The following is an 18,805-nucleotide window of genomic DNA, read 5'->3' on the forward strand; positions in this document are numbered from 1 at the left end:
GAAAAGGAGGGAAGACCAACCCTGCTCTCTCTCTTGTCCATGCTGTCATGTAAGTGTTACATTAAGGTTCCTGGACAGGAGAAGAGAAACCCAGCCATGTCCTCCAAGGTCAGTGAGGGACCTCACATAGGGTGGCTCAGTTCAAGGAAAGCAATCACATCAGTTTTGTCAGGTGAGAGGCAGTTGTGGAACAGATTCATCCCATGTCTAATACCTTTCTTTTTTCAGATAAGGTAACACAGAACAAATATCTTCTGACTGGAAATAGCGTAAGAGAAGTCACAGAACACCTGGCTGTTTCATGAGCTTCGAGGTGGTTTTGTGCGATCTGGAATCTGATTTCCCTCACCAGGGCCTTAAAAGAGTTTTGCTAGCACTGAGAAAGAAAATCTCACCTGTCCTTGGCAGACTGAACAGCTCTTGGTTTTGCGACCCTCTGGCAGTACTGGCTAGAGCCAAGCTGGCCTTGTCACTGTGCACAGACTGAAAGGTGGGACGAGCATAGGATACCAGTTTCCCCCATACACAGATGTGCCCATTAAGAAATTGTTGCACCAGAAGTGGGGCACCTTGGAGGTAGTGCTCGGATGGAGAAAAGTACAGGATATAGATGGAGGCAGAAAGAGCACACGGGAAGGAGCAAGGAGAAGCTGAGGGCAGTGACACTTGTTTTAAAAATGTTGGTAACTAAACCCACCCTCCCAGCTTCAGTATTTCACATACGTAACTAGATGCTCCCAGTGCCACAAGGTCTCACCTTCAAATAATACAATGTCCCTTTAGGTGCTCTTTTGGCTATTTTTGTGCAGCCGCTTATCTTGCATTCACAACATAAAGTTTAACAGCAATATGTTTAAAAAATTTTCTTGGAAATGTGGCAAAATCGCTGTAGAGTGATTTATAGTGGTATTTTAAACTTCAAGCATAAACAATGTCGCACTCTGGTTTGATCTGTAGATTCAAAGTAGTTATGTAAAAACTCCTGCTTCCCATCTGAAACCACATTGTGCAGCTGCAAGCATATTGTAGCCACAAATATTTGCATTTCCTGGCTCACTCACTAGTTTGCAAATGCTTCTCAAAAGGTTAACTACTCAGTGTGTACATTTTTGCCCACAATTTGTCTGCAGGTACCTGTAAAGGGTGCAGGAATGCTAAAAGCAAACACAAGTTATATCTAAAAGAAGCCTGTCTGAAAATGTAACCTATTCACCAATAACAAGAACTTTTTTTTTTTACTTGATTCAAATTTAAATAAATGTAATATGGCTGAAGCTGTGAATTGCTACCTTTGTGTTTGGAACCAAACTCCTCCTCTTCCTAAAATTGCCAAGTTCCCCATATTCTCTCAGTGATGTATTTGCCTAAGCACAGCACCCTCTTTATAATAAAAAATATTTAAGCAGAGACCTGATGGCACCACACAAAAACTGTCTCTTCACATTACGGTTCATTGTTCTTTCATGATAATAAAAGCAAAGTTCTGCTCTTATTTAATCCTGCGTTTAATGCCCTGAAGTGTTGCCTCCTGCTCTGGATTGAGTCTGAGATGAGTTTTTCCAGCAGATGGTGCTGCTTCCAGTAAAGAACACGCACGTTTTCAGCAGTCCCCATGCAGGGTGAGGAGCATGGATGTCGCATCCCCTCTAGCTAAGCGGAAGAGCAAGACAGGAAAAACAAAACAAAGCAGCAAACTGCATCTTTAAAAATTCAGCATACTGCGGAGCTGGGAATAAAAGTCTGGCCTCCTTCACTACACAGATAGGAAAGAATTATCACAGCAGGTCTATCACAAAATGGACCAGCAGCTTATAACAGAAAAACGGCCACACCTGCAGTATGTTATGGCATTTAGAGATGACTGAGCAGATTAATTTTCTTGCAAAGACAAACTAAACTGCTGGAAATGACTACGTGGCTGCTTTTTATAGAATCATAGAATCGTAAGGGTTGGAAAGGACCTTAAGATCATCTAGTTCCAACCCCCCTGCCATGGGCAGGGACACCTTGCCCTAAACCACGTGGTCCAAGGCTCTGTCCAACCTGGCCTTGAACACCGCCAGGGATGGAGCATCCACAACCTCCCTGGGCAACCCATTCCAGTGCTTCACCACCCTCACTGTAAAGAACTTCTTCCTTGTATCTAATCTAAACTTCCCCTGTTTAAGTTTGAACCCATTACCCCTTGTCCTACCACTACAGTCCCTAAGGAATAGTCCCTCCCCAGCATCCTTGTAGGCCCTCTTCAGATACTGGAAGGCTGCTATTATTTAAATAAAGATTGATTCTGCCTCCAGAGTTCATACCTGGAAAAAAAAAATTCAAAAGTTACGGCTTCTGTGATGCAAGAGACTCTTTCAGAGCCAAATCTAACTGTGGTATTTTGTAATAAAACAGTAGAAGTTCAGATGACAATAAAACCAACCTGCTCTTAATTCTACAAATTCATATTTTTATGTCATTGCTCACTGCTTGGAAGACCTTTTACATAGAAAAGGAGTCATTTAACTAGAGCAGAATTTTGTCACGACTCTTGTACTATTTGAATGTAGGGAATTTTTTCGTTCTATTTTCCTAACTAGAAAAGAAGGATTAAGCTAAAATGAACTGAAGAAATAATCAATACAATGCTCTGGGTGTGTCTGCAGTATTTTTTCTCCTTTCCCTCTCATAAATGATTGTCTGGATTGGTAAAAGGCATTTCTGTGGCTTGGCTTTTAAGGTGCCAAATATTTTCAGTTTAAGGGAATAGGCCAGTGTCCATCATACCTTCTGTGATTCACTGGTTGTTCATATATCCACTAACAGCAGTTCCCCAGAAGGGAAGAGCCACCTGAAATCCTCAACAGATCAGAAAGTTGTACTCTGGCTCCAAACCGTGAAGCTTATTATTTTAGGCTCTAAGTACTGAGGGCTGCATGCCCACCTCTCTCAAAGTGTTTTTATTTATTGAGCTCTCTTCTCTGTAAAATGTGAATTTATCCATATGGCACCTCTGGAGAGCTCTTTCACAAGAGACGCAAGTTGAAGCACTTTAGAACAGTGGTTTTGTGCCCAGATTCCCTACCCCCAAATTAAACTATGCTCAGTTTGGAAAGCACATGAAGCAAATAAGCAAACTGCTGATCAGTTCTGACTACCTCACCACTGACAAGGCACCAATACTTCACCCAAAAGCCAAATCATAACTTTCTATCTTATGCTAGTGCACAGAGAAGGAGAGGTTGCTGGTGAGATTTTTCTTTCAGAAAGGCTGCAACTACTGTCTTCAACCCTGAAGCAATTCTTCCCCAAGCAATATTATCCTGGGCCATACTCACTCTTTTGCCTGTTCCAATGCTTTCAGGTACTTTTCTGTGATGAGTTTTATTGTATTTTTCCAAACCCATTGATCCAACATTTGCAGTGTTTCTGCCCTCCTACTTGATTGGTTTTTTGTCTTTATTTAAAAATAAACAGCTACAATAGATCATCATGTAACAAGCAGATCTTTGCTCTTGCTCTGCATTTTCACAAGCTCACATGCAGTTCAAGTACTTTGAAGTGAAAATACTACACAAACCCATCCTGCTGTTCTCATTCCCAGATGACCAGGAAATCAGTAAAAATGCTAAATCTCAGACATCCAGGGAGTCCCTCACAACACCGCTAACTCTCCATGTTTTCAAAGCATGCCTTTTGCTCCTCTTTGAATAAGGAGAGGCCAAGATCAAAGGCAGAGCCTGTACACAGATACCTCTCATAGCTTCCATCCGCAGCCTCATCATTTGCTTCAGATGATTTTGCTGCTAATCAACTTTTTGCTGCTAAGGTCTTTCCTCCTGGTTGTACCCCACCACACTGTGAATTTCCTAGGAGGTTATCCAGAGAAAATCCTACCATAAGCTATTTTCATTCACAATGAGATGCACAGAGCTCAAGCAATGGTTTATCAGAACAAGTACTGAAAAATACTTGCTAGGAAAAGAAAGCAGTGGTGCCAACAGATCACTGCAGCCTTAGCCTGGCTTTGCCCATAATGTGTCTGCAGGGACCATCTGTCACAGCAAATTTTGATGAATTGTGTAAACCCGAGTCTACTCATCTTAAGGGATTTTTACATAAACAGCAATGTCCAAGCAAAACAAGGAAGCCAGACTTCCCAGATGGGGATCAGGAAGACAGGTTGTGTATCTGTGGAAGACAACCTCTAATAATACCATTTCAAAGAAGAATGGCCTATGGGCTGAGGCCTGTATCTGTGGGAAAGTCTAATTTAACTGATATTTACACTTCATCGTTGTTTTGGAATGAACTTTGAGTGGCCTTGCTTGAGCAGCAGAAACATGCTTACCTCCAGCTGGGATGCTGTTCTCAACTTCACGCTGTAAAGCAACTGTGTAACTTTGCTTAAACTTGGCAAGACTTCAGACCAAAACTTACCACTCATTTCAGGATGTCTCCAGGCCACTGCTGAACAATTTCTCTTTACACTCTTTCTGTTAGTTCAATATGTAACGCACACTGTATTCCCTAAAGTCAGATATCCCCTGCCCTGTTTTACTTTAGAGTCGTTGGTCTGCTCATGTTAGTAAGCCTGCCCAAAGGTAAGGCTTGATAAAGCTTTGAGAAAATGTTTACCTTCATCCATGCCATTGAGTATTTCGGTTAAGTCTTCGTGTTTGCTGTCATACTGGTGCTCCTTCCACGTTTCACCATTTTCACTTCGAAGTACGATTAGTTCTCGTTCCTTTCCTCGCATTGACCCAAAATGCGGGATTTCCACTATGACAGGGCTAGAGAAAAAGGAATCGTATTATTTTTTATCCTGTACCTCCTCCTTGCCCTTAATTTCCTATGAGCATTAAGTCCTTAAGAAAACTACAGTCATTTTAAATAGTTAACATTGTTATGATAAAAATGTTTTGTAAAATTGCCAAAGCTGCACAATCCTTTATCATTTAAACTATAATTAATAACTTGAAAATATTAATATATATAGCTCATTTTTAATCTGTAAAACTGAAACAGCTGCCTCCATGGAAAAATAGTTACAACATTTGCTAAGGAGTGTTCTCCCTGCTCATTTATCCCTGGATGTAGGTGATCCAACCTGCCTCTAGCACACACAGGACTGCTGACTTTTAACTGGCATTAGCATAGTCAAAATTGAGATTTGGCTCAAGGGATTGGAAGGGGCAAAGCCAGTCCAGCTATCCAAATGCATGCAACAGCTATTGACTGCAGCAGGAACTGCGCATGCATGTAGGTTTTAAACAACAAACTAAGTCGCAAACTTTTCAAAGCTCTCCCTGGCTCTCTGTTGATGCAGCTCCTGTGAAACACAAGAGGTTGTTTCTCATTAGCTTCACTTTCTGGTTCTCATGCCCAAAATCACAGCTGCAATATCTGCACTGTAAACACCACTGGCGAATGTTTAGATCCTTTCATAATGTATTTCTCCAAGTTAAGCAACATCACAACCACATTTATATTAGTTACTGGCAAACATTTTTGGGGAAAGGAAAGGGAATGAGAAGGTGGTTAATAATACACCTACATCACCAGACAATGTACCTTCAACAGAGAGGACTGCAAGTGCATTACTGAACAGTTATTGTGAACAACCAACAGAAACCACCATTCACTTCATGTGCCATTCCTTAACAAAACAGACACTTTTGCCAAACACTTCACAGGCAGGATATGCATTTTAAAGTATGTTAAGACAAACCGACTGAAATCACACAGTAAGTGAACAATTATGCAGCTTTAAGACATTTAAATAGACAGTATCATTATTTTCCTACAGAGGTTGTAAAGGATTTCACTGCACTGTAATAACTCAGTTAGAAGCAGCATCACATGATGGGAGAATCATGCAGCATTTCTATGGTACTAGACACCTGCAAGGTGTTGGGTGCATTAACCAATTCATTACTTGAGCACGGAAATCACAACAGCCATCATGAGGAAACTAGTTGCAAGTCCAGTTTTCACATTCAATAAAAGGGGGAAGAGTAAGATAGTATTTTTCCCATGAAAATAGAAAAAAGATGTATTTTAGGTGCTTTTAATAACATCCAGGCTATATTAATCTTAATCACAAGTCCTTTAACAAGAAAGGAATGTAGCTGCTGTCTTTCATTGTGCACAGTAAGTAAACACCAAAAATTTAAATACATTGCTTTAGATATTTACTCTCTAGTTCAAAAAGAGTACAAACTGAAAGCTAACACTACAGTACAATCTTTGCAGGCTAATATTTCAGATACTGTCTCTGTAAATATTCAGAAACCACACAATTTTGTGCATGACATTTAACAAGAATACTCAAGTGAGAAGGTATTGAACAGGTTTGGAACGCCAAACACTCACCAATATTTTGAAAACCTAATGCAATAAATTTCACAATATGGTTTGAAAATAACAGCAAAAAAAATATATGGAAACATTCTTACGCTTTTAGACTATACACCGCAGTTTCTCTGGGTAGCATACTTGGCTTTATAAAGTTATTTTAACAAGGTGCCTCTTGCAGGTTGAAAAGATTAGTATTTCTTCAACCTTGTTGAATAAGTTCATTCACTCAATGACATTTTTTCTAAATAATCTTTCGTAAATAACAGACTTGATGCAATCGCATTTTACAAATGCTCTTCCTAAAACAGACTGACTCAAGGCCTGTAAATACCTTCTCTACCACAGGGTTGAAATTAAAGGACTGTCACTGTGTATTAAAATGTATTTGATGCAGTTGAAACACTTTAAATTTAAAAGATTACAACAGCACAGAAGTTATGAAAGCAGAATGCTGGCAGTGAATTTTACATGCCTATAAGCACAAGGTAGTAGCAGAGCTATATTAAATCAAGCCACTATGATTTTCTTTCAGTGACATAAATCAACTGAAAGCTTTAGAAAACTTAAAGAAAAATAAAATGGGAATAACAAAAAATTGGAAACAAAAGAAGAACTGTAGACATTCTGTATCTTTTCCGTACATATCCTACCCAATAAATTTTGTTCCTTGTGGACCAAGCTGCAGGATTCGGCTAACCATGCTCTCGCCCTCATTTAGAGGGGGAGGAGTTTTAGGAAGATGCAGTTTACTGAATAACATCCATGCAGCAGGAAGAGAAACGAGAAGGGGAAATTAGGAACAAGCTGTCATTCCCGACAGAACCAGCAGTTTACACCAGGGTGCCACTTATGGCAACAAACAAAATTTATAATTAGGAAAAAAAGCACCGCATCATAGTGGATTGTTTCCCTTATTTTAAGCTTTAAAAGGTCAGTTCCTAGCATGTGTACTATTTGATGCTCTACAGTTAATGCTCCACCATTGCTCTTGGTGGCTTTGCTCCATGGGTTGGAGACAGGCAGCTCCCAGCAGCTCTGGCAGGAGCCGTGCATGAGCCACAGCACAGGGAACACAGCTTAACATTTGAGTCCTTGTGGGTGACCTTAGGACACTTTTTTGTGATGTTTCTCTGATACTCTACAAGCAAGAGGGTCAAAACCTGTTCTCAGTTTTAGGCATGTGACTCCTCCTGATTTCAAAGGCAGGTTGCATGAGTAGATGGGGGCAGGACGTGGCCTCTTCATGGCTTTTCTTACCTTTAGCTCCATTCTGCAGCCATCATAGAGGCAAAGCTCCCCTTAAAATACAAGGGTGCTTTCTGGAAGGAATTTCAGGTTGGCATTTTTTAATATTTCAAGTTAAGAAGCCTATCTTACATGCTCAAATGAGGTAAAGTCAACATTTAACTACTTAAATCCATATGAAAAAGGAAATGAAAGATGCAACATGAGTGTAAACAATGAAATTCATAGAACAACTCACCCTAAAAATTGTGCCCCTGCTGGCCCCATTTCTACAAGTCTACTTGCTAATCCTTCTCCTTCAACCATTGGTGGTGGGCTGGCCAGCTTATGCCTTTTTACCAAGCGGCACGTGATGCGGGTTGGTGCTGTACACTTGCGTGGTGGGATAATTATTCTCATTCCATGATGGCGACTGCCCCTCATTGAACCCCCACGTGCATCAACCATAAAACTAACCAGGAAACTGTAGGAAAAAGGAAACATGTCAATGAAAATGGTCACAAAACAAGCAAATCAGAAAAAAGTTAACCACTAGTCTTTAAAACATTATTAGAAAAGTCCTCCCGATCCCAGCTAAACTAAAAAGAACATGAAGATTCTTCTAAAACTTATACTTACATGTTAACTATTGGTTATGAAAAGCAGGAATTGTTAAAGGTCTATGAACATCATGGTGAAATGAGTAGGTGCTACTGAGCAATTTGGATTAAAAGAGTACACAGATAGTTATTAATAGTGGTTTATTAGAATTTAAAAGCATCCCTCTGTTACTGTTAGCTCTACTGTCCATAGACAGGAGTAATTAACCTCACATGCAGAAAGGAACCAGACAGTGTAGAAAAAGGAGATTCAAAAATGCTTATTATTTCTAGGATCTCAGTCTTTAAAACCTCCTCACAGCCTCATTTGCAAACAATCCTGATGGTTGACAGAGCAAGTGCTGGCACCATGGGTGACAGTCAGTCCGGGCTACTAAGGGCTTCCACTGATGGAGAATGAGTGCGAATATCAAATGTGTAACTTTCTTTAGGCTACTAGCACTCTGGAGGAAATCATGCCATTACTTGTGTTTGAAGATGACACAAAGCAGTAAAAAGTGACATTAAAGAAAAATTGTGTTTGTCGGTGTCATTCCAATGCTTAATTTTCCATTTAAAAATAGAAGGGTAAGCAATTGTATTTGTAAATGGTGAGTGGTAGATTTTAACATAAAATTCTTTTTATTAGCAAAGGAATAATGACTATTAACAAGAATAATCATTAATAGCCATGGTTTATGCTATGAAATGCTGAAAAGCTGCATACGTGAAGTGTTACTGTCTTTAATGGAAGAGTGACAGAGAAGTGGAGTCTCCTCCCAGAACCAAAACCAGATTTCAGCCTGTTTCAAAATTCCACAGCAAAAATCCTTCCAATTTACATGGATCAAAATATACAGTTTCCTGCAGATCTAAATAGTTCTGGTGGGTCTCCACTGGTGCTCCAAAATACCCTCCCTTTTCCTCTGTACCATGAGCTGCTGAGAGAGAATAGCTTCAGGTAGAAGATGCAGTAACAGATCAGCATCAAGAGGGACACAAGTCTTCATGCCAATAATTTTGTTTGCTTGCTTCTTCTGTATGATATGCAGATGCTGACAAAGCTGGTGCATTTGCTGTATGGTTTCACTATTTTCAAGGCTCTTCCCAAAACTTCCAGATCTTAAGAACTAAACCTTCACATGATTAACAGGTGAATCCATTCAATTTCCTGGTTTCTTACTGTAAACTGAACTTAGGGTAAGGGCCAATAACCCAGGGAGGCCATGAAGATTCTTTAAAAAAAAACCGCAAGTGCTCTGAAGTATGAATAGGAATTTGTGTAAGACTTTTATCTTTGCTTTTGAGACCAGTAGAATATCAAAGGTAAGAGCTGACGTGGATTGGCCGGGCTTACAAATAAGCTGCATTAGGAAGTCTGCCCAACATGAGTGGGAAGAATCTGCACAAAAACAGGAGTGTAATCAAAACTTGGTAGTGGTCTGCAGGAGACAGACGGGTTGGGACACAAGCTGTAAATATATGAAGCACGACAGAAAGGTTGTCCAGCTGAATTCCAGATAAACAAATTGCTACATTGCCTTTCTTCAAAACAAATTAAAATTATTCAGCGAAGAATAATGGAGAGGTGAAACAGGCCTCTAAGGCGACCCTAACCCCAATTTGTAATTTCTTTGTGCCCCATACAAAACTGAAGCGTGGAAGAAAATTCATAATATATCATAGCAGTTTTCATACAAATAATTTGTATCCGCATTTCTCTCCCAGATAAACACACTGTACGCTACTGAATAAATCCAAATGTTGCTGCTAGGGTAGCCCAGTTCCTAATAAGAGGAATTGTTTTAGTGGGACAGGATCTTTGCTTAGTGACTAGCCAAGCACTTTCTAGAAATATTAGATCTATGTCAAAACCAGTATGATCAGTCTGAAAATTACAGAGTATATAAATTATGTTAATCTCAATATTTATAGATCACAAGATCTCTGTAAAATCTGTTGACTGGAACACTTTTCTGTTTGCTAATACCAAGGCTATACCAAGCAGAAACATCAGCTCTAGAAAGCCTGGACCTTCGGTTCCCTCTCCCCTCTGCTCACTGAGCACTATTACCATGTCAGTGTGTTCATGTTGCTTTTTCTCCCTGCAACTGCCCTATATTGTGAATGGTGAAAGCTGATAGTAGGAGGCAGACGCCACTAAGTATGTGGAAGGGTAGTCCAATGGTTGGTCTTCAGAGCTGGCAAGTAGCCAGCGTGTGACTAGCTGTGAAGAGAGTTCAAGACAATCCATTAAAATTTTCTATGAAGCAAAGTAAAATAGTAAGCAGGGCCCCATAGCCCTTGGTCATCAAAGGGAGAATACTGAAAGGAATCTCTTACAGCCGGTGCTTTGGTGGCCTTTTAAAAATGTGCACGGTTTTTGTCTGCAGAGAAAATGAGGCCACTTGAGATTACATGGAAGTGTGCAGGGTGGAGGGGTGGCTGGCTGGAGCATCCCTTCAGGGTTGATGTGCAGCATCTCCTGGGAGGCACATCTGGTCTGTGCACCACAGAGCAAGGAGGGGCCTCAGGGGAGCTTGGCAAGGCTGGGCTGGGCCTGATGGCTCTGTACAAACCAGTGTTTTGGAGAGCTGCCTATCATGTACGTGATTACTGGCATGTTAAACCAGCTCAGACTATAAAAAAATAAAGTTTTAATCTAATGCAAAAATGCCAGAGCTTGCACTCAGATAAGATATTGTCTCTGTATCTAAATAATTTAGATGACCATGTAAGAGTGGATTGCCAAAAATCTCTAGGCACCTGAATCAACTGACTTAAATTAATAATAGTAATAATAGTAATAATCATCATCATAAAAAAAAAAAAATTAATGTAAGTTAAACCTAAGTACCTATAAAAATTAGATGTTAATTTCTCAGGTTCATTTAGGCTGTAGACTTCAAGGTCAGTCCGACCTTTTCAACTTGGGGCTTAGCCTTTTCAACTTGGGGCTTAGCACTGCTAATGCACACTGCTCACAGCAAGGGTAGATTAACCCTTGACGTGAGTCTATGTTTCACAGCAGGAACTAGCCCATTGCAGCCAGCTTTGGTGTCTATACCACACTGTAGCTTTCAGTGAAGACAAAACCTTTAGTAGATCAGCCTTTATGCACATTGGTCCCATATTAAAGGTTATAATTGTCAACAGCATATTAATTCTTTCTTTAGTTTTCAAATTAGTAATTCACTGTTTAAAACAATAACAATAATTCCAAACAGCATTTCATGCACTTTCTATCAAAAAGATTAGTAGCTGATGCTTACCTAAATTAATGTTGCACTAATAATGGAAACTAGAATATGATCTCTAAAACACAACGCTAAATGCTAATGAGCATTTCTACTTGAATATATGGAAGGGATGAGGATGTGGGCGGATGCACTACAAACATCTACACACACTCTGTGGGGAAAAAAGTTTAAAAAAATAAAAAGAAAAGAAGGATTCACAGAAAGCACAGAGTTATCACCTTGAATCATACTGAGGGAGTGGAGAGGAATAGCTGCAAAATAATTTAGAAAGCAAATGGGAAAAATTAATGTAAGATAATTAGAGGCAAGCAACAGAAAATATCAATAATATGCGCAAAGGAAAAGTAACAATCAGAAAAATAACAAAAGCAACACATTTGAAGGCCAACCTTAGAAATTATTTGTCTTTTGCTTTGTGTATTGTGACCTGTGTCATATAAAATATGTTACACATGGAAAAAATCTGAAACGAAGTGTTCATTTAATCAGTCAGCACACGTCCATAATTTCTGTGAGCAATTCAAAAGCACACAGAGAAGAAAAAAGCATTTGCAATTAAATCAGGTCAAGAGAGAAATTACTCTAACACGACTTCTTTATTTCATTCCCAAAACATGCTCCACTGTGCCACAGAGAACCAATTCTTGCACTTTTCTATAGTACTTGGTTTTCCAAGTATAATGTATAAAAGAAATGTATGGCAGGATACTTGAAAGGAGTATCAGTTCATGCCATTCATTACACTGTTTTCAAAAATAAGTTCTTCTGCATGTACAGGATGTTGGAGTAAACTATAATTAATCTGATGTATTCCACCTTGCAAGACTGGATCCAGTTTTTCTGAGTTTCTCAATATGGAAGGCAGTGTGACACATTAATTTCTTTCTTTCAGCTAAGAAAACCAAGGAGTAAAACCAGTCAGCATAAAGAGAGCATACCCATATTTTATTTTGGGGAAGTTGCACAAGTGGGCTCACATCTGAAAACTGAAGGTCATTTGTGTGAAGGGTCCCTACCCTTCCAGAGGCCTCAAGATTCATGACACATTTCAATGTACTGCTTACGATGGACTCTGTTCTAAATATACGCTGGCAAAACAACTTACGTGAACTCAAAAAAGAAAAACATAAAACATTATCTTGGCTTAAAAAGAGGGAAAACCAGAAGAGTTGAAATAACTGCCAAAAATTCCTTCTTTCTTTCCCTTTCACCGCTACATTGCTGGATCTCCACATCCTCCTCCCAAAATTCCACTTCTTCCTCAGTTAAGAAATGGGAACAAAGTTTGGTGCTCTCTTCTGACAGTGGGTAAATGGGCAAATGAGCAACCTTATGGAACGGACTCCAGTGGAGCTCTGCAGCACAGCACATTGCAGAGTCTGTGGGAGGATGAGGAATGCACAGAGCGGTGGGGTCAGGCCCTGGCCTCAGGGCAACCTGGACTAGGAGGGCTGCTGACAGCAGGTGACCCCAGCCTCTAGCTACGGCCACAGAAGGAACTGGGGACAGAGCCAGGGATAAGGCACCATGAACAAGCAGAAAAGGAGTTGCTTTGCAGAAAAAGACTGACAGAAGAGAAGTGAAAAGTCATGATTCTCTGCATATCAGATGTGCTGAGGTAACAGGAAGGTGTGAAGGAAACATGGATAGACTGCCTCTAGATGAAGGTAACAGGGAAAACCAAATGCTATCATACTGTAGCATGGGGCCACAATTCAAAAGAAAATAAACAAGTGAGGGGTTTTTTCCTGTAACAAAGGAACTGAGTCACCAGAGCTTAATTTCTGATGAACTTTATCTGTCGAATGAGAAATGTGACTGGTCAGAAACGCTATACCTGTTTGGAGAATATTTTGGTGCTCAGATCCTCTCCCTCCCCTGCAGCTCTCCCATTTGCTCCTCTGCTACATGTCTGCAGCCCTTCCCTCTGGCGAGCAGCTAAGGCCACCTCTGCATTAGTGAGGACTGATGTACAAAGGGAGCAGATCTAAAGTAGTCAATGTGAAAGAGCCCATATTCACAGAATATGTTTTGAAGGGCTGGAACCATTAGTGAGCATGCTGAAGAACTAAGGGCAGACAAGTACTGTCCCAGAGGACTGGCAGGTTGCAAACATCAGACCTATTTTGTACCAGGATGAAAAGGAACTAGAAAATTCTAGACCAATCAGTCTAACCCAAATTACCAGAAATATTCAGGAATAAATTATCCAACAACCAATCCAACAATAATTTATCCAATTTATCCAGGAATAAATTATCCAACAATAAGGGCCTAAAGGATAATCAAGAGATAACAACTCACCTACCAGTCCTCAAAATAAAAACAAGCCAAAATAGAAGTGGCAAGAGGAACTCATGTCAAATGAATTTAACTTCCTTTGACAGAGTAACTTACTCTGTGGATGTGTGGAAGTACTGTCTTGGTATTTCAGTAAGCAGTGGAAGTACTGCATAGATAAGGTAAGTCATCTGAGAACTTACTTCAAAAGAGATACCATCAGTGCTTTACTGAAAGGAAACTTCACAGGGAGATTACACTGTGCTGTCCTAAGCCAGGTACTAAGCCAATGATTTGAACACTGGACAGAAAGAAGGGCTGAAAAGTCTTTGGAAAATTGGATCAGAATTAAAACTGTCTTGCTAAAATGGAAAAACAGTCTGAAACCAAAAAACCTGCAATACTGCAAAGGCAAACACGAACAAAAGGAAGAAGCCAAACATGTAACCACAAAACAGAAAAAATAACCAGACTGCAGAATTTCAGAAAAGAACCAGGAAATACTGGCAGATCACAAACATCCTTCAACAGAAACTGCAGTTACCAAAATGATAATTCGCACAGTGGGATTGCTTAAGACTAAGTGTGTTGTGTCAGACTGAAGAGGTAGTGATCCTGGCTTAAAAATAAACTGAAGAGGAGAAGGCCAGAGGACTGCATCAAGAATGTGGAAAGGACCACCTAGGAGGATCCTGGGACATTTTAGTCTATAAAAAATAGGATTACAGTTTTTCCAATACATAAAACATTGTTAAGAGACCAGTAAGACATTGTTCTCCATGACTGCTATGGATATGACAAGAAATAGGCTTAATCTTCAGCAAAGAAATTTTAAATTGTGTGTCAAGGGAAGAGATATCGTAACAAAGGATAGTGAACTACTAAAGCTGGGGGATTACAGAATCTGCTATTTTTAGTGATTATGAAAAAATTAAACATATTTCCTTAATGGCTTGACTACATTTTATCCTGCTGTAATGCAAATGGGTGGACTACCAGCTCTCTGAGGTCCTTTGCTGACATATTTTTCTGTGACGACCAACAGACTTCACGTTTTCATACTGCAGTTGTTGATATTCACCTCTAGCACTGATCATACGCAGTGTTTTATCAGGTCAGGACTAAAAAATCCAGATCTGTATAGATCTGTTCAGCAGAAGCAGGTGCTTACATATATTGTGGGACTTGCTGCTGTTTTGGAACTGAAATCTTTTGGTATGTGCTGCAGTAATTTTCATTACAAGAATGTAATTAGACACAAAATGGGGAAGTAAATTAAAAAGGATGTGAAATTTTATGTCCTGATCTTGAAAACTAAACAAAAAATATTTATCGTAGGCAATCTCATATGCAATGATTCCTTTCAGTTACACATTTATTTGCAAATTTTTACAATACACTTTCAAACAGTACTACTATTGCATTTAAATCAAGTCTTTGTGGTATTGTCTAGAAGCACCACAACTACAGTGATGACTCATAAGTAAATGAATAGCACCACTAAAATCAAACTACAGCTATTGGAGAACAGGCAGGTATAAATAAAGTAAAAGGTTAACTTAAAGCCCCACATTTTTCCCTCTATGAAAGAACAGAAATCATAAAACATTGTATCTCGGATTTCCTATTCCAAACAATTTAATACAATTTAAATAAAATCACTTTATGACACTTAAAAGCAAAGCATCAGCAACAGGAAAAGCAAAACAGGACTATTAAAAAGAAGCCTGTGGGATTACAATGTTTTGGCATTCAGAAAATTAAGTGTAGAAGCAAATTTTTGGTTTGATACGCAAAAATTTAGACTGACTCCTGTTATTAAGCATCCTCCTTCAAGTCGGTATGAATTTTGCTACTGGTTTCAACTGGAGCAGGAATAGGCACGTTATCTGCCATTATAGCAGGCTGTATTATTCTGCTAACAATACATTTCCACATTTAAAGATAAAGGAAATCTGTTAAGTGACCTACCCAGAATGGATGGGACTTGAAACAAGGTTAACATTGTCCAAGGTGTCTGCAGCCCAGCTATAGTGTCTGAGAGAATCAGAATCAAACTCCCTTTGAAATGTCAGGTGCTTAAAAACATAATAAAAGAAAAAGATAAATTGAAATTTAAAATTAACATGAAAAACACTTGTCTTAAATACAAGCTTCTTAATATAACTGTATTAAATTTAGATCTGTCTCCTTTCGTCATAACAGTGCTGATATCCCAGGTGTTAAATTACTGGAAATTCTGTAACAGAAACATGAAATCTACAAACAAATTAATCTTACACATCTTCAACCATTCTTTTTGGCCATTTTTCCCACTTCCTCTAGTTACAACTACATCTCTCTGATCTTGCATGTGCAAGGTTAAAAAGATTGAAAACAAAAAAATATTACCTTTGTACTGCAATCATACATCATATACGCAGGCAATACAATATCATCCCTTCCCTGAAAACAGGGGGAACAAGCTGTGAATAACTTCACTGAGAGTTTAATTGAAGCAGTGAACGCATGACCGAGCTCCTGCTGAGAGGAGGGTTTAGTTTGTATTTATACACGACAACCAACATGAACACTGTTTTCTGGAGTGCTGCTGTCCCTACTCATCTCTATAAAAATAGCTTTAACCCTGTGAAGCACTGGCACACTTGTGCTATAATTAACTGTCCCATCTGACAGACATTGGGGCGTAATTTGTTTCTTGCTGCTGCCTATGGACATGTATATGCACACTCATGCGCCCTGTGCCCTGCAACACGTCTCACGCTCTAAATCGTCTTATCTGTGTAGCAAAGCCATTCTAGTAAAACACTCCTTATTACTTGTTTCTTTTTTTCCTAGAAAATTAAACAAATTAAATCTTCAAATACTGTACACGTATATTTCCAGGATTATATGAAAGTTTCTAAACAATTTAAGAAGTGCTGGCAGAAGTTACATCAATAAAACCAAGTCAAGAAGCTATCATGCAATACACACAGACTAGCTTCACCCAAGATGGTGTTAAAGATGTCAGTGTTTCCTGTAAGCAGGTTGTTTCCTTCTTACAGGAAAATGCATCTAGAGAAAGCAGTCTGTTAAGACTAAAACCTCAAGGGCTGTTTTCAAATCAAATTCAGTGGGTTCAAGTCAAACCTGAGCCAAGCACACACTTCACACAGGGAAGTTTTATTATTTACACCTTTTTTATAAGTACTGGCACAAAGGTAGTGAAAATGAAGTATTTTTAATGGAAATATCACCATTAGTAGTAAATCTGGCAAAGGCAGTCATAAACACATAACAATACTTCTGCTGAAAAGCTTCCACAGGGTACGCAATTACATAGTGCTCCGTTGTTGACCAGAACCTAGAACCCTCCCATCACTCTGGGGTTTCCAAAAAACTTCTCTCTTTAGACATTTCTTTTATTTCAAAGGAGCATCACAGGTTTCCCTCCAAACAACACTGACATTGTAATTTACTGCCAGTCGATAGCAATATCTGAAGGGTACAACTTTGCTGTCTCATCTGTCCAACTCTGTGGCATGTCTCGATGCCTCCTTTTTTTGCTACCTTCACTCTTTTATTAGGATCTTTCATTAAGCTTTTTGCTGTAAGATATGTACTTGAGGCTTGATGGTTCAAGCACAGACAACAATAATAACGGGCAAACTTGCATATATTAAACACCAAAATACATCATCAGATATAAAAGATAAAACGAATGCCATTAAAGCAATGGCAATTAAGCAACAGCAGTGGGTTTAATTAGCACCATTTTTGAAAAATGTATCACAATTTAGTTTAATGAAGACAGCTTTCTAACTCTTTCCAGGAGAACACCAGCAATTCTCCTACATTCCCTGAAGAGCCTGCACTTTAGGCAGGAAAGTCATTGCTGTGGATTTCTGCTATTCCAAGTGATATCTAACTTCACAAGAGCTCATACTAAGTACATTATTACTTTTGACACCAAACAGCCTAACATGCAGAGAGTTGGTTTTAGAAGTTCTAGAAATTTAGATAAACAAAAATAAATTTATTCTTTTGCCTGGTGATTAACATTATCGTCAAAATAGGACAAAACAAAGAAACATAACAAATGTGTGAAAAAGAACATCACATTTTAGTGTCTGTCATTCAAGCCGTACCGGTGACACTACACTGAGGTCCAGGCATGCACGAGGACACATACATCAACAAATAAACACGGGATCATGTTTGCTGTAACAGATGAAAAATGTTGAAGTTCCTTCAGCAGTGTGATACAGAAAAATAAACATAGGGCCATGTAATTTCCAAGGAAATACCACCACTCTAAAATAATTTATGTTAGATAGATATGTTACTATGCTTACAAAGTTGCTGTAGGTTTGCCTGCATACACACATGGGGTACCTTGGTCTGTTCCTTTGTCCTGAGATACTGTCTGTGTATCAGGTGACTATATCTTTTGATGCATTACTTTCTGACAAAGTGTACAGATCTCCTGGACATATTTAGAGCCGGAAAAGGCACAACCTGCAGCCAATAGTTTTGACAGAGAAACTGAGTAGAAAAAGCTAAAAGCGGGACACATGCATCTTACATGCAGCACGCATCTGTTGATCTCATTTTGTCTGTCTGTTGAGATTCTGGATTTTCCAGGCAGGCAAAAAAAAAATCTTCCTGTGTAAACTGCAGTAACAGCAATCAAGAAGATGGTACATCATCAATGGTACCAAATCACAGGATTCATCCTGTGTTTGGTCAGGTCCCAGTGTTCTCTCCCTGAACTGAGGGAGATTAAATATGCATTGCTCATGGGCGTGGCATCGTTAGATGCAAATGCATGCATAAAACCACTGATGGTTCTGCTGGCAAGGATCCTGCTGATTGCATAACTGAATATACAGGCTGTGTAATATCAGAGTTCAGCAAACAGAAGAATTTATGTTTCCTCCCAGATGAATTTATCCAGACAGAGAAATTCAGCAAGCTGCTATGTAATGGACAGCCTGATTCATCCTGCCTTTGGCTGTTCAAATTCAGAGGCTGATGTAAATTATTCCATGGAGAAAGTAGTTCAAATTTGTTCTGAGTTGCTGCATCCATGGTAACACACCAGGACACAGAAATTTT

The 18,805-nt window shown here is 39.3% G+C and overlaps 1 protein-coding gene across 24 annotated transcripts in view; it reads right to left on the bottom strand.

Moving 5' to 3' along the window:
- The window catches only part of ANK3 (ankyrin 3), a 373,667-nt gene that overhangs the window by 49,439 nt on the left and 305,423 nt on the right, over positions 1-18,805 (bottom strand). For 18 of the 24 annotated variants that reach the window (XR_003991754.1, XM_032919982.1, XM_032919983.1 and 15 more), the window contains 4 exons: positions 15,677-15,783; positions 11,644-11,676; positions 7,826-8,050; positions 4,621-4,775 (listed from right to left, as the gene is read on the bottom strand). Coding sequence is in view for 23 of the 24 variants with exons in the window: in XM_032919982.1 (XP_032775873.1) it covers positions 4,621-4,775; positions 7,826-8,050; positions 11,644-11,676; positions 15,677-15,783 (520 nt within the window). In the remaining variant the exon portion in view is untranslated. The remainder of the gene's footprint in view (positions 1-4,620; positions 4,776-7,825; positions 8,051-11,643; positions 11,677-15,676; positions 15,784-18,805) is intronic. The other 6 variants (XM_032919992.1, XM_030488898.1, XM_030488895.1 and 3 more) reach the window with 1 other exon arrangement.

Source organism: Strigops habroptila, chromosome 5, assembly GCF_004027225.2.
Source record: "Strigops habroptila isolate Jane chromosome 5, bStrHab1.2.pri, whole genome shotgun sequence".
Lineage (NCBI taxonomy): Eukaryota > Metazoa > Chordata > Aves > Psittaciformes > Psittacidae > Strigops > Strigops habroptila.